Source organism: Hypanus sabinus, chromosome 4 (assembly GCF_030144855.1).
Source record: "Hypanus sabinus isolate sHypSab1 chromosome 4, sHypSab1.hap1, whole genome shotgun sequence".
NCBI classification, from domain to species: Eukaryota; Metazoa; Chordata; class Chondrichthyes; order Myliobatiformes; family Dasyatidae; genus Hypanus; species Hypanus sabinus.
This window is the reverse complement of record NC_082709.1, coordinates 46,893,279-46,909,514: the sequence shown is the minus strand read 5'-3', so window position 1 is coordinate 46,909,514 and position 16,236 is coordinate 46,893,279. Positions and strand designations below refer to the sequence as shown.

General features: G+C 38.6%; 1 protein-coding gene across 1 annotated transcript in view; it reads left to right on the top strand.

Moving 5' to 3' along the window:
* rab5b (RAB5B, member RAS oncogene family) overlaps positions 1–16,236 on the top strand; it is a 63,255-nt gene that overhangs the window by 25,696 nt on the left and 21,323 nt on the right. The window contains exons 2-3 of the mRNA XM_059967005.1: positions 7,791–8,045; positions 14,521–14,672. Of these exons, the coding sequence (XP_059822988.1) occupies positions 7,886–8,045; positions 14,521–14,672 (312 nt within the window). The 5' untranslated portion in view covers positions 7,791–7,885. The remainder of the gene's footprint in view (positions 1–7,790; positions 8,046–14,520; positions 14,673–16,236) is intronic.

Sequence of the window (16,236 nt, the reverse complement as noted above, 5' to 3'; positions counted from 1 at the left end):
CTATTACTGCAATTTTCGGTTTACCAATGGCGGATAATAGTCATTTATCCCCCTCATCTCGACGAATGATTGCATTTGTTACATTAATGGCTAGAAGATATATTTTATTGAATTGGAAAGAAATTAATCCTCCGACTATATTTCAGTGGTTTTCTCAAACTGTTTCTTGTTTGGGCTTAGAAACAATTTGAAGTGTTGTCTTTGATCCTTCAGTTAAATTTGAAGAAACTATTTATTCAACATTTTCATATGAGTTAAATTGTCTTTTCCTAAACCTCACTTTTGTTATCCTTAATTATTTGGATGGAGGTTCGGAGTTATTGGCTGTACTGTATATATTTGACATTATGCAATGGCCCATATTGGTTAGTGTTTTGTTTTTTTTCTTTTTTTGGGGGGGTTTTTATTTCTTTTGTTCATAAATACTATGAGTTTGGGAGGTTATTATATATTGATTATCATATATTTGAATGTTAAACTATTAACTATGTACTCTCAAACTCTCTGTATTCATGTTTCATTTATGTTTGCTTAAAAATTAATAAAAAGATTTGAAAAGAAAAGGAAAAGATCCTGAGAGGCAGGACTTATGAGCATTTGGAGAGACATAATCTGATCTGGGATAGTCAACATGGCTTTATCTAGGGAAGGTCATGCCTTATGAGCCTGATTGAATACATTGAGGATGTAACTAAACACATTGATGAAGGTAGAGCAGCGGATGTAGTATATATGGATTTCAGTAAGGCATTTGATAAGGTTCCCCATGCCAGGCTCATTCAGAGGCGTGGGATTCAGGGAGACCTTGCTTTGTGGATCCAAAATTGGCTTGTCCACAGAAGGCAAAGTCTGGTTGTAGCTAGTTTGTATTCTGCATGGAGGTCGGTGACAAGTGATGTTCTGCAGGGATTTGTTCTGGGACCTCTCCTCTTTGTTATTTTTTTAAGAAATGACCTGGATGAAGAAGTAGAAGGATGGGTTTGTAAGTTTGCTGATGACACAGAAGTTGGGAGAGTTGTGGATAGTGTGGAGGGTTGTCAGAGGTTATGGCAGGACATCAATAGTATGCATAACTGGACTGAGAAGTGGCAGATGGAGTTCAACCCAGATAAGTATGAAGTGGTTCATTTTGGTAGGTCAAATTTGAAGGCAGAATATAATGTTAATGGTAAGACTCTTGGCAGAGCGGAGGATTAGAGAAATCTCTGGATCCGTGTTGATGAAACACTCAAAGCTACTGCGCAGGTTGACAGTGTTGTTAATAAGGTGTATGGTGAGTTGGCCTTCATCGACCGTGGGATTGAGTTCAAAAGCAGTGAGGTAATGTTACACTAGTTAAGACCTTACTTAGACCCCACTGGGAGTACTGTTTTTGGCTGTGGTCACCTCACTTCAGAGAGGATGTGGATGCTATAGAGAGAGTGCAGAGGAGATTTACAAGGATGTTGCTTGGATTGGAGAGCGTGCCCTATGAGATTAGGTTGGCCTTTTCTCCTCAGAGCAATGGAGGATGAAAGGTGACCTGATAGAGGTGTATAAGATGATGAGAGACATTGATTGTGTGGATAGCCAGAGACTTTTCCCCAGGGCTGAAATGGCTAACACGAGAGGGCATCGTTTTAAGGTGCTTGGAAGTAGGTACGGGGGCATTGTCAGAGGTAAGTTTTCACACAGAGAGTGATGTGTGTGTGCTGCCAGTGATGGTGGTAGAGATGGATACAATAGGGTCTTTTAAGAGATTCTTAGATAGGTGCATAGAGCTTAGAAAAATAGAGGACAATGCAGGAGGGAAGTATTAGGCTGTTTCTTGAGTAGATTACATATTGTGGGCCGAAGGGCCTGTAATGTGCTGTAGATTTCTATGTTCTATATAAGTAAATGATAATGACCTGATTCTGAAAAAAGCACAAATGCCATTTTAAAAACATAATAAATCTCTTGGAATAGTCTTTAACTGCTATTTGTGAATAATTAGAAATGTTATCATTAGTTTTCCTCCTCCTTTTCTCTTTGTTTCTTACTTCAACTGGATCATTTTTGTTTTGAAATTAATTTGATTGACTAATTTGCCTTCTTCCTTGTTCCTTTTGGTTATTTTTCAATATTAAAAGTTACTGTTGGACAATTCTCTGTTACTCTTACTGAGTGGTTATCATAGCTTCTGTAAGAGAGAAACACTTCTGATATGAAGGTCAGGGAAACAAATATAATTAACTGGATTTGCCAATGGGAGCATACTCCAAAAAAATCCTCGGCTGATAAATCATATTAAATATTCTGCAAAGTGATTTGCCTGCTCTAAAAGTCTGGCTTGTATCTGCATGCTGAATGATGTTTGCTAAACTTCAGCTGGTATGAAGAGACATATATTGCATTTTTTGTGTGTTGAAATGGGGGAGTAACTAATTAGTTTACAAAAATACAACTGCAGATGCTGTAGATCAAAGAATACGTACACAACACTGGGTTGGCTACTCTTTTCTCATAGATGCTGCCTGACCTGCTGAGTTCTTCCAGCATTGTGTACGTATAACTAATTAGTTTATTAGGTTTGAATTGTTGGGTGTGAATGGATAATTTGATTTCCTAACATAAATATTCTTTTTTGTAACTGTCACAATTCCTGTGTTATTAAAATTTGTTTGTTCATCTGTGTGGCATTAGATGAAGTAATATGAATGATTCTGTTAATGGTAAGACTCTTGGCAGTGTGGAGTGTTACGTACCCCATAACTGGGTCACTTGCCAGCAAAGATAGAGAGGTCCGTTGAAGTCTGATGGTACTATTTTTAACAGTATTTATTGATAAAAATACACAAGAATAATATCAATGCAAACATACAGATAATATACGTCGTCATACTAAATCTAAAAGCACGGGTATAATAATAATCAATAAGAAATAGCTCTATTGTTGTCTAGGGGATAATGTATTGTCCGATGTAAATATAAAAGTCACTTTAGTTCATTCAAGCTGCAGCTTTCTGGTTTGAGAGAAAGACGGGTTAAAACTTGCCCAGTCCTTTTATGATGTCAGTCCTTCGAGAGTCGTTGGGAGTTGATTTCCCCGTTGTTAGCTAAAAACCATTCTTCCGTGGTCAAGGCACACCGATTCCGGGACAAATGGAAATGGACGCACGTGGCCTTCCCACTGGCTTTTGCTATTACGGGATCTTCTGGTTTCTTCTGGTGCGTCTGAGGGGCTGTTCCCACAGTCCCTCTTTTATCCTGACTCACAGGGTCTCAGATGTCAATCAGGTTGGGATGATGCAATCCCTCCACCAACCTTCCCCTCGGTTCATTGCCTGGGGGCTTCGATGCATCGATGCATCGTACTGGATTCAATACACAAGTCCGTCTCCAAGAGACAATAGCCGGTATCAATGGGTCCGCCTTTTGGAGGCCAGGACACATTCCAACTCTTTGTGGATTCTGCATGTCTTTCTCTCATTTCCTGGGTCTCCTGAACTGACTTAATAGTGATCTTGCGATTCTCACAAAGGAGGGGGCTACCCTGCACCCTTCGGCCCCTCAGAGCTGTGGTACATTCGTAACAGGAGGATCAGAGAAATCTGTGGATCCGTGTTGATGGAATGATTCTGGTCATTTCCAAAGCCTGTACCAGTCACTCCTTTTATCAGACCAAAGTGTTGGAAGTCGAATGATGCAGGAGCTTTTTCCCTTCTTTTTCTCCCTTATAGCATGTAGGCATTTGTTTAATTTTGAAGCTTTTCCTTTTTTTTGTAATTTATTTTTTATTGAAGTTCGTCATCAAACATTTCCATAAGATGTATTTCAGATATTGTACATATATCATACAGTCATTTATGCCACAGATCTCCACGTAATACTTATCTGAGGTATACACTTAGAGAAAAAAGAGGAAAGAAAGAACAAGCGAAAGGAGAAAACTATGTACAAGTAGGGAGTGATCATTTTTTTAACAACATATTCATTGATCTGTGAGGATAAAATCAGGCCTATGAGGTGTTATTTAGTTAAACCATTTTTCCAGGTATGAATCAAATTGTTGCAGCTTACAATTAACAGATGCTGTTATCTTCTCCATTTTGTAAATGTCCATTGTAATTTCCATCCATGCATTTAAGGTTGGGCTCTCCTGTGATAACCATTTCCTAGTAAGAGTTTTACCAGCCACCAGCAGTATATTCATTAAATATTTATCTCCTTTCAACCATTCTTGAGGTATATACCCAAAATATATGGTCTTACTTTCTAAGGGTATTTCACATTTAAAGATGTCTTGTAGGGCATTGTGTATCCCACTCCAATAATCTTTGATAACAGGGCATTCCCAGAAAATATGATAATGATTTGCATTTTGATTTCCACAGTTTCTCCAGCAACCAGGGAGGTTACTATCATAATGGGATTTCTGAGAGGGTGTAATAAAATATCTTATCAATTTTTTCCATCCGAACCCCCTCCATTTCTGTGAACTGGTACACTTCCATTGATACCTCCATATTATTGTCCATTCTTCCTCAGATATAATTATCCCTCTTTCTTTCTCCCATTTTGTTTTAATGTATGAAGTTGAATGTGTTTTAAAATTTGACAACCCCTTATACATGCTTGAAATGATTCGACTACCGTTATCCAAATTATATGCTTTTCTAAAGAGCTCTATCAAGCATGTACTTGCCTTGGCTACATTTTTAAGCGTCTTATTAACATATTGTTGCATCTGTAAATACCGATAAAAATTTTGTTTTTCTAATAAGTGTTTCTCTTTAAGCATTTCAAAACTGAACAGTGTTCCTTCTTTCATTATATTGCAAAGAACTGTTACTCCTTTAGCTGTCCAGTCCTTAAATCTAGCATCCAGTTTATTCAGCGTAAAATCGAAGTCATATGCACACCATTTAAGAATTGCAATATCTCCCTCTAGTTTACATTCTTTTATAATAGTTTTCCATATTTTAAGAGTCCATTTCACCCATGGGTTATCAATAGTATTTACATACCTTTGTAGGTTGTTGTCAGCCAAAATTGCCTGTATGGGGATGGGAAGTATCCCCTCCTCAATGTTTTTCCATTGAGCGCCATATTATGGGTTGCACCAACATATCACAGCTCTTAACTGTGCTGTGAAATAGTAATCTCTAAGAGAAAGTAGGCCCGAACCCCCCTTTTCCTTGGCTAATTGCAAAGTTTTGAGACGAACTCTAGGTCTTTTACCTTGCCAAATATATCTTGATAACGTTTTGTTCCATTCATTGAATTGATTTTAATTAATCTCTATTGGTAGGGTCTGAAAGAGATATAATAGTCTGGGCAGTATATTTTTAATAGATTCAATCCTTGATCCGAGACTAAAAAAAAGAATTAGGTTCCATCGTATTATATCTTCTTTAATTTTTTTACATATAGGCTGATAATTGCATTCTGATAATCTTGCCAAATCATTTGGCATAATGATGCCCAAATATTTGAAAGACTCTGTTTGCCATGCCCAGGGATATCTACTTTCAATTTCTCTTGGTGGGCTATAGTTATATGAAAGTAATTGGGTTTTTAATCTACATTGATCTTGTATCCTGATAATTGACCAGATTGTTCAAAGGATTGCATTGACTTAGGTAAAGAGTATGTTGGTTGCCCTAGATAGATCAAAATGTCATCTGTGTAACAGGCCAATTCATGCTCTGTCCCTTTAATAGTAATTCCCCTGATATATTAATTTTGTCTGACGTATTGAGCTGATGGTTCCAGATATAATGCGAAGAGTAGCGGTGGAAGCTTTTCCTAATGACATAGATGAATTTGATATCCAGGAATCCATATATCTTGGTCAGTGAGGTTAAGATGGCGCTACTGAACGTGTGACAGCTCACTGGTTGTTAAAAAGGCAAGAGAAAACACCTTTTCTGAAGTAAATTGTGCTAAATTATCACTGTAAACAGTGACGGCTGAACAGTGGCGAGGTGAGTTCAGGGGATGAGCCAAGATGATGTGTTGTAGAATTGATGCAGGTGGAGTTCTGATGCCCATACAATTGCCCTGCTGCGAGCTTGGATTGCTCTGAGCATTGAGAGGGGAATTCGGGGCAGAGCAGATTAGATGCCTGTAAAGCTGGCCCTGGTGCAAGGTTGGATTGCTGTGAGCGCTGAGTCATTTGAAGAGCATGCGAGCAGCTTCGGGTTGAGTGGTGAAATCTGGACCCTGGAGCATGTTGCTGGGCGGCATGATCTAGGCCCCAAGCCCTTCGCAGTAGCCAGCTCCTAGTATGAGGTATGATCTGTTTAAACAACTTAAATGCAGCCCAAGATCAGAGGCAAGAGTCAATTTCGCTTGCTCTCTGTGATGTTCACTCGCCTCTCCAGAGTGCTGGAGCCTTTCACTGTTCGGTTGTTTGATCAATTTAAACAGCAGTTCGGATAGACTGAAAAGGCAGGGTGTCAGGATCTGAGGCAATATTTGATTTTGCTCGGTCCTCCTCTCTCCGTGGTTCTAAGTCTATGACTTCCGTGCTCCATGCCCTCCATTATGATGAACTGATGAGTAAGGCTTTGGGCCTACTCTGGGCTGCTCCAGGGTTTGGATCTGACGATTCATTTTAGCTTAGAATGTTGTTCACGTCAGTTGTTTGCAGGATTTGTGTTGTTTTTTCCTTTCTCTTGCACATTTGGTGTTGGTCTCTTATTTTTTTTAATTGGGTCCTGTTGAGTATTCTGCTTTTTGGCTAACCGTAAGCAAAAGAATCTCAAGGTTGTATAATTTATACATTCTCTGATAATACATGAACTTTAAATCTTGAATTTGGATCAGCCCTATTTCTTTACACATGAATAAGCTAGAACCTTTGACAATCTGCAAACACATTGAGGCAAATGATCTTAGAGAGTGAGATTTATTGTAGTTTGGATTAAGGTCACTTAGTCTTACTCGACAAATTAAAAATTGTTTTTTTGAAATCATATTGAAGATCAGGAACTTTTATTTAAATGCAAAAATATATCAGTATTTTTATAATTTAATTGCCTTTTTACAGTGCTAATTTAAGATATGAAGTTGGACTAAAATATATCTTGAAAATAAATTTCTACCAGTTGGAGATTGTTCACTGCTATCTATCTGGCTTTGAAAGTCATAGGTGTGCTCTGAATTTGTTATCTAATTATTAGATAATAATTATATCCTATGTATCACATAGGATAAAATAATGTAAATATTAAAGTAAATGCTTGTGCATTCTTAATCCCCATTTTATTGGATGCATTAAGTATAAGCTTCCTTTCCATTTTTTGTTAAAATGAGCTAATTAGTGCTTTTAGTTTTCCTATATAATTTCTTGAGATAGTTGTCAATTAGTTTTCAAACTAAATTGAATTGTGTTATTTTGCCAAAGTTTAGCAAGCATGAATCTTAGGTTTAGCTATAATGTATTAGATATATTTTGATAAAATTGTGTGGGTCATATATTGAAGATTTGCATAATCCTAGTCTATAGAATGAATTAAAGGGTGAGTTGACTTGGTTAAGGGAAAGTAAGTAACACTGCATTTTTTTGTTTAATTGTGAACTTGTACTATTTTTTAAATAAGACAGCAATTACAACACTGACTTTTAGGTAAAAGATTCAATATAAAACAACTTTGTTACCATTATGAAGATAAAATAAATCGCATTGATACTAACACTATAATGCAATTGTGCTCAGGGGTGGGTCTTTCAATACTTTTACCTTTGTCTATATATTTCTAAATATGGGTTTCAATTTATGTATTTGATTTTGTTCTTAAACCTGGAATTTCTTACTTTTGCAGTTGTAAAGAGATCACTTAACAGCAGATTTCTTCTCATGATTGAGAGGTTGAAGTTTCATTGACACTGAAACAGAAACTGGTATACATAAGGAATCATGGCAAGCAGAGGAGCTTCAAGACCAAATGGCCTAGGTCAGACAAAGATTTGCCAGTTCAAGCTGGTTCTACTGGGAGATATGGCAGTGGGGAAATCAAGTTTAGTTCTGCGTTTTGTCAAGGGCCAGTTTGACGAATTCCAAGAGACAACAATTGGTGGTAAGTTTTTTGAACAGTGGAATAAATATGGTGTCCATTAGTTATGACTGTGCTTTCTGACTTATACCATAGCCCTTAAGATAATTTTGTTGTTCTATATATCATAACATGGCTAGTCAAACGTCTATTTATTGTCCAGAGGTTGTCTTGGTGGATTGGATCTGGGGTGAATTCAAAGGTATTGACAGACAACTGCAATCAGCAATTTGATATTTTTGTTTTTCACTGTTGAATTACACTGTATATGTCTGGAGGGGGAGCTTCTTTTTCTTATGAGTTTCATTTTGGTTTGGAAGAGAAACCATGAATAAGGAAATTGAAGGCTGAAATATCTCTAGTTAATGATAATTTCCACCACTTGTTCACCTATATGCCAAAATCTTCCATAGAGCAGTAAAGGAATATAGATATAGATGATCACACTTAGAATAATGGAACAGGCCCCATCTTTAAATCTCAGCAGCAACTCGCTTGTACTTCTAATCTGGTTCGTTGTATCAGCAGGCAAGATATGATCTCCTCTAATTTGGGGATATCAGTGTAGATGAAAGTTTTGCAGAACTTCTCCATTTGGTCGACAAAGCTACTCACTATCTGTTCTTATATATCAGAACCGGACAATTCGGAGGTAAGGTCATCCAGCTGGAGTATTAACTTTTCCCCCCTGCATACGTGCTGTTTGAACTGTTTTCTTCCACAATTTTCTTTTTTTCATATTTCCAACTGCCTCTCACTGTTCTAGTATGTTCTTTTGTCTTGTTCTCTCTCATTGTTTAGTTAGATGTCTCCTAAAGTATTGTGTCACCCAAACAACCATTGTCTCAACTATATTCTCTTTGTTTTCCCAGTGGCCTCCCCTATTTCCATCTCACCCCATCTTCCCAATTTATTCCAGCTAAAACACTTTTCCAGTTCTGATGAAACATTAATCCATTTCCCTTGTGTGATCACTAAATGTTTCCAGCAGTTAGTTTTCATTTTAAATTTCTGTTTGAATCTTTAACTTCAGTGAATTTTGTGTTGGTTTGAGAATTAATATGACTTCCTTAAGACTTTGTGCCTTTTTCCTTAGCTGGGAGAGAGTTTTAAACACTTATTTATTTTAATTCCTTTTTCATCTGGCTTTTGCCTCATGACCTGGTGTGCCTTTTCAGGTTTCATCATTTAGAACAACCAAATGTGTAAACCTACAGCACAATACAGGCCCTTCGGCCCACAAAGATGTGCTGAACATGTCCCTACCTTAGAAATTACTAGACTTATCTCTAGCCCTCTATTGTACTAAGCTCCATGTACCTATCTAAAAGCCTCTTAAAAGACCCTATTGTATCCACCTCCACCACCGTTGCCAGCAGCCCATTCCACGCACTCATCACTCTCTGCGTAAAAAAACTTACCCCTGACATCTCCTCTGTACCTGCTCCCCAGCACCTTAAACCTGTGTCCTCTTCTGGCAACCATTTCAGCCATGGGAAAAAGCCTCTGACTATCCACACGATCAATGCTTCTCATCATCTTGTACACCTCTATCAGGTCATCTCTCATCCTCCTTCGCTCCAGGGAGAAAAGGCCGAGTTCACTCAACCTATTCTCATAAGGCATGCTCCCCAATCCAGGCAACATCCTTGTAAATCTCCTCTCCACCCTTTCTATGGCTTCCACATCCTTCCTGTAGTGAGGCGACCAGAATTTAGCACATTTTTCCAAGTGGGGTCTGACCAGGGTCCTGTATAGCTGCAGCATTACCTCTCAGCTCCCATTCAATTTGACGATTGATGAAGACCAGTACACCATATGCCTTCTTAACCACAGTGTCAAACCTGCGCAGCTGCTTTGAGCGTCCAATGGACTCGGACCCTAAGATCCCTCTGATCCTCCACACTTGCCAAGAGTCTTGCCATTAAAACTATATTCTGCCATCATATTTGACCTACCAAAGTGAACCACTTCACATTTATCTGGATTGAACTCCATCTGCCACTTCTCAGCCCAGTTTTGCATCCTATAAATGTCCCGCTGTAACCTCTGACAGCCCTCCACACTATCCACAACACCTCCAACCTCTGTGTCATCAACAAACTTACTAACCCGTCTCTCCACTTCCTCATCCAGGTCAGTTATAAGAATCACGAAGAGTACGGGTCCCAGAACAGATCCCTGAGGCACTCCACTGGACACCGACCTCCATGCAGAATACAACCCATCTACAACCACTCTTTGCCTTCTGTGGGCAAGCCAATTCTGGATCCACAAAGCAATATCCCCTTTGATCCCATGCCTCCTTACTTTCTCAATAAGCCTTGCATGGGGTACCTTATCAAATGCCTTGCTAAAATCCATATACACAACATCTACTGCTCTTCCTTCATCAATGTGTTTAGTCACATCCTCAAAAAATTCAGTTCGGCTTGTAAGGCACGACCTGCCCTTTACAAAGCCATGCTGACTATTCCTAATCATATTAGGAGTACCTTTATCTTTTCCTGTCACATTTCTTTCTTCCCCTCTGCCATACGATTCCTAAATTGACACTGAACCCATGAACACTAAGTCACTTTTTAAAAATGTATATTATTTCTGTTTTTGCACAATTTTTAATCTATTCTATATTTTTTTACTGTAATTGATTTACTTTTTTTTTTCTTCGATATTATTATTGTACTGTTGCTGCCAAGTTAACAAGTTTCACGAAACATGCCAGTGATAGTAAACCTGATTCTGATTCTTTTGGGTACAACAAAAATATTGTCATTATTTCTCAGGGAATATAGAACATAGAACAATACAGCACAGTACAGGCCCTTCGGCCTACCATATTGTGCTGATCCTGAAACCTTGCCTCCCATGTAACCCTCCACCTTAAATTCCTCCATATACCTCTCTAGTAGTCTCTTAAATTTCACTAGTGTATCTGCCTCCACCAGTGACTCAGGCATGCATTCCATGCACCAACCACTCTATGAGTAAAAATCCTTCCTCTAATATCCGTCTTGAACTTTCCTCCCCTTACCTTAAAGCCATGTCCTCTTGTATTGAGCAGTGGTGCCCTGCGGAAGAGGCGCTGGCTGTCCACTCTGTCTATTCCTCTTAATATCTTGTACACCTCTATCACGTCTCCTCTCATCCTCCTCCTGTCCAGAGAGTAAAGCCCTAGCTCCCTTAATCTCTGATCATGATCCATACTCTCTAAACCAGGCAGCATCCTGGTAAATCTCCTCTGTACCCTTTCCAATGCTTCCATATCCTTTCTATAGTGAAGAGACCAGAACTGTTCAGAGTACTCCCAAGAGTTTTATAGAGCTGCATCATTACCCCGCAACACTTAAACTCTATCCTTTGACTTATGAAAGCTAACACTCCATAAGCTTTCTTAACTACCCTATCTATCTGTGAGGCAACTTTCAGAGATCTGTGGACATGTACCCCCAGATCCCTCTGCTCCTCCACACTACCAAGTATCCTGCCATTTACTTTGTACTCTGCCTTGGAGTTTGTCCTTCCAAAGTGTACCACCTCACTCTTCTCTGGGTTGAACTCCATCTGCCACTTCTCAGCCCACTTCTGCATCCTATCAATGTCTCTCCACAATCTTCAACACTATCCACAACAGCACCAACCTTTATGTCGTCTGCAAACTTGCCAACCCACCCTTCTACCCCACATCCAGGTCGTTAATGTTGCTTGTTTAAAAGACAAGAGAATATTAAAAGCTAATTTATTTTTTTCAGAATCATGACCCCACTGGCTATCATTAAGCCATCATTGCTGAACAGCTACTTGAGTCATTTCCCCATGGTTTGCAATTCCATATGGTATGAATTCTACAGACCTCTACCTTACCTCCTTCCCTTGGTCCATAGATAGAAAGCTTCTTGCAGTCAAAGAACAAAAAAAACATAAATGCTATTAATCTGAAACGAAACCAGAAAATACCAGAAATATTAAGCATACCCAGTTGTAAAGAGAAAGAATTAATGCATTAAGACAAAGGCACCATCAGATTTCTATCTAATGTGAGTTTGTTGATTCAGCCTTTGTTTGCATCAGGGAGCTGGCCTGTTTCTTTCTCAGATACTTTTTCTCTTCCTCTTTCCAAATACATCTTTGACTTCTGACATAAGACATAGGAGCAGAATTGAGTCTGCTCTGCCATTCCACCGTGGCTTATATATTATCCCTTTCAACCTCATTCTTCTGTAAAGTAGACACCCTCTTCTAGTAGCTTTCAATTTCCTGGCTGTGGCCGTGTTATTTTCAGTGTGGATGTCTAATTGTGCTACTCACTTATTCCATGCCACACTCTACACCCCTTTGACAGCTTGAGAATACTATGCTCTTCGAACATGGTGCAACCAATTTCTAACTACCATCATTGCCCACTTTTCCATTAATTGTACTGGTTTCCTTCATAAAAAGGAAATAGAAAACATGTGCCCTAGCCATTACTGTCTATTTATGTGTATGTTGAAAATTCTTAGCTCTGGTCCTCCTTAGTTCTCTCACTTTTTACTAGGATTTTAATTACAGAGCTACAGTATTCTGCTGTTGCCTGAGGTAGAATGTTATATTAATTTTGTTTTTGATTTCCACCCTTGACTCCTCTTGACACGTTACATCTTCAAACCTGTTATTCTCTTCCTGAACTTTTCCATCTGCATTTCTTTGGGTAATCTATCAATCAACTGCCATTCAAACTCAATGTATGTTGTTATTGGCTTCATAAGCTATTCCATCCTACGTTTTTTCTTAATCTGGCTTGCACAAGAACTTTTCTGTTCCCCCAATTCTTAACTCTTTTGCTTGTGTTCTGAAAATTACATCTTCTATCATATTGTTTATTAATATGTCTTCCAAATTCCTTAATGAAGAAGTTTCTTCCACTGTGGTTGAGAAGACATTTCTGTTCATAGTATCATCATATGTGAAATAGGAGATATAACTCCCAGTTTGCATTCCGCCCGTTCCACCATTCAGGGCTTCTGTTCCAGGTTACACTTACTGGATTTACTTGTCGTAAGGTAAGGTAGGTTTTCCTAGAGGAAAGGAGTCTAGAGTAAGAGGCATTGCTTGAAGGTGAGAGAGGAGAGATCTGAGAGGCAGTTTTTTCCTCAAAGGGTCCTATACATGACATAATTGTTATTTGGAATGAACTGCGAGAGGAGGCAGATACAGTTACAATAAGTAAAGGGTATTTGGATGGGAAAGGAGTAGAGCAGTACAAGCCTAATGCTGGCAAAACAGATTGGTGTAGATAGATATCATGGGAAGTTGGACAAGATGGACTGAAGTGCCTGTTTCTGTACTACACAGCTCTATCACTTTGAGGATATTGTAAATGAGAATCGCCAAGATTAAGTTTCAAAAGTTAGTAGATTGTAAGAGGTAAAGGAAATTTGAACATCATTTGCTTTAGATATCGGCTGTTTGTTGGAAATTTCATTCTTGTCCTGAACAGAGAACTCTACCTCACTAAGATACCAAATCTTTAATAGTCCTAATTAATAGGTATTTCATTTAAAGTGTTGCTATATATAAAAAAAACATTCCCTAGAGAGCTGTGGAATTCTGTGGATCGAGCATGGAAAGGTGGTGCAGTTCTAAAACAAAATGAAGGGATGAATTAATAAAGACAGTGGTAAGTGTTGAAGAAAGCCTTAGCGTGGATGAAACAGTTACAAGGAGATGAACTTAAGCAGGATCTGAGTGGCAGTGAGATAAATACTGTCAAACTCCCAAGTCTGCTCAGCTGGATATAAAAAAAAGCTGATGGAGAGAACTGCAGTGAAATGCAGAGAAAAACTTCATCCCAGGGAACAGATATGGCTAACATGAGGGGGCATAGTTTTAAAGTGCTTGGAAATAGGTACCGAAGGGATGTCAGGAGTAAGTTTTTAACACAGAGTGGTTGGTGTGTGGGATGCACTGCCGGCAGTGATGGTGGAAGCAGATACAATAGGGTCTTTTAAGAGCCTCTTAGATAGGTATGTGGAGCTCAGAAAAATAGAGGGCAGTGCTTAGGGATATTCTAGGTAGTTTCTAGAGTAGGTTACATGGTTGCCACACATTGTGGGCTGAAAGGCCTATAATGTGCTCTAAATTTCTACGTTCTATGCATTATGAAGGATATGAATGAGCACTGTACCATAAACATTATTGTTTCAGTACTGAGGCATAAGGTAATTTTGAACTTCTCTCTCTTTTAAACCTCAGATAGATTGGTTGAAACTGACATAACAATATAATGTCTATAACATTATATAAGGTGTACTTTACTTTAGTTACAGGTGCTGCCTGATCAACTGGATTGTCATGTAGAGCTTCCTGATGTTGCATGGACTCTGGGAGTTGGGCTGACATCCACAGGCTGAATTGCAGGAGAACAAAATACCTTTTTTGAGAGGGATAAGAGAGCTGTAGGAATTGTTACTTCGACTGTTTAAATTTAATTGCTCTTCACATTTTTCTTATGTTGCAGCTGCCTTTCTTGCTCAGTCTGTCTGTTTGGATGACACAACAGTGAAATTTGAGATTTGGGATACTGCTGGTCAGGAGCGCTACCACAGTTTAGCACCAATGTATTACAGGGGAGCCCAAGCTGCCATTGTGGTTTTTGATATCACAAAACAGGTAACAGCAAATACTGACATTTAATTCTGAATGTTTTCTGGTATAGTCCAGCTGGTCCTCAGATTTTAGAGTATCAGATAGTATTTGTTCCTCAAATGTACAGAATTTTTAGAAAGTGTGAAGTATTTTATCAAAAAACGTTTACTTCTATCGTATTCCTTGAATCCTTGAAGAGTTTGTCAGGTTTTACCTTTCTTTGAAGAGCACTGACAAGCTGGTAAGTAGCAAATTAATAGATCCAACTAGAAATTAATCAGTAGTGTAAATTAGGTTGAGTTCACAAATGACGAAGAAACTTTTTAAAAAATTTATACTTTTTAGAATATGGAATTTTCTAACATGGCAGGCATTTATTGATTATTGCTAATTGCATTGAAAAGTTGCTGGTGAGGCATTTTCTTGAACCTTCTGTGCAGTGCTGTTGGTTGGGGAGTTTCCACATTTAAAGCAAGTGATATGCAGTGGATTCTGGTTAATTAATCGAGAAAATGGCCAGATTCCCTTCAGTTATTTGGGACACTTGCCGCTTAATCGGGGCTGGGGACTGTTGCCAAACAGTTTCCAACTAGTGCTAGTCGCATGCATGTTTTGTACAGGCACCTCACCATACTTAGTTTGACCAGTTTTTAAATAGCATCAATTGAATGTGTTTGTCTTTAAAAAGCAGATTTTGTCATTGACAGTTGGCGAGAAATAAGCCAGTAAGACAATTTGGCACTATTTTGCATTTAGCAGTTCCAAGCATTCAAGCTTGGAGATGCCAAAAACAGCTGGGAGTCAAAATGAAACAATTTCACTACTTAAACAAGTTAGGAATTATGAAGAATTTGAAGGTATTGACAATGTTACAATGAAACTGACGATTCGTCTACAGCAGGGATGGCCAACGTATGGTGCAAGCGCCAAAAGTGGCACATTGGATGATTAGAAGTGGCGCATTGCATCCCAGTGATAATAAAAAAGTAAGCCTATTCATGCAAAAAATATTGACCGAAAACCAATTTGTAGAAAAAAAATCTATAACAGGGATTAAGTAGCTTAGAGCTAGTCCTGACAAAGGGTCTTGGCCCAAAACGTTGACAGTGCTTCTTCCAATAGATGCTGCCTGGTCTACTGTGTTCCACCAGCATTTTGTGTGTGTTTGAATTTCCAGCATCTGCAGATTTCCTCATGTTTGCAGCTTAGAGCTAGAAATGGGTTTTACTGAGAATAAATCTTAAAACTTAGCAACTATTTTTAGCGATTTTATTATTTTGTGCACATCTTTTGGCAAATGTTATCTCTTTTCACATTAATCTGTTTTCAATTTTTAAAAAATGTTCGATGAGTCAATCTAGGAAAGAAGGACTTTTGTTCTGCAGTCGTTCCATAACTGTTCAATACATGTTTGATTCTGAGGCACCAGGCGTCTGCACCAGCGGTGCGTCACAGGTTTTTGCCAGTCAGTTTACAATTGACACTCGTGCACTACGGAGTTGTGCTTTGTTCGCCCTTAGTGAACATTTGCAGTTTTGTACTTTTTCAAAAATTAAGCCTTGTTTTTACATTCAGTTACCCATCACAG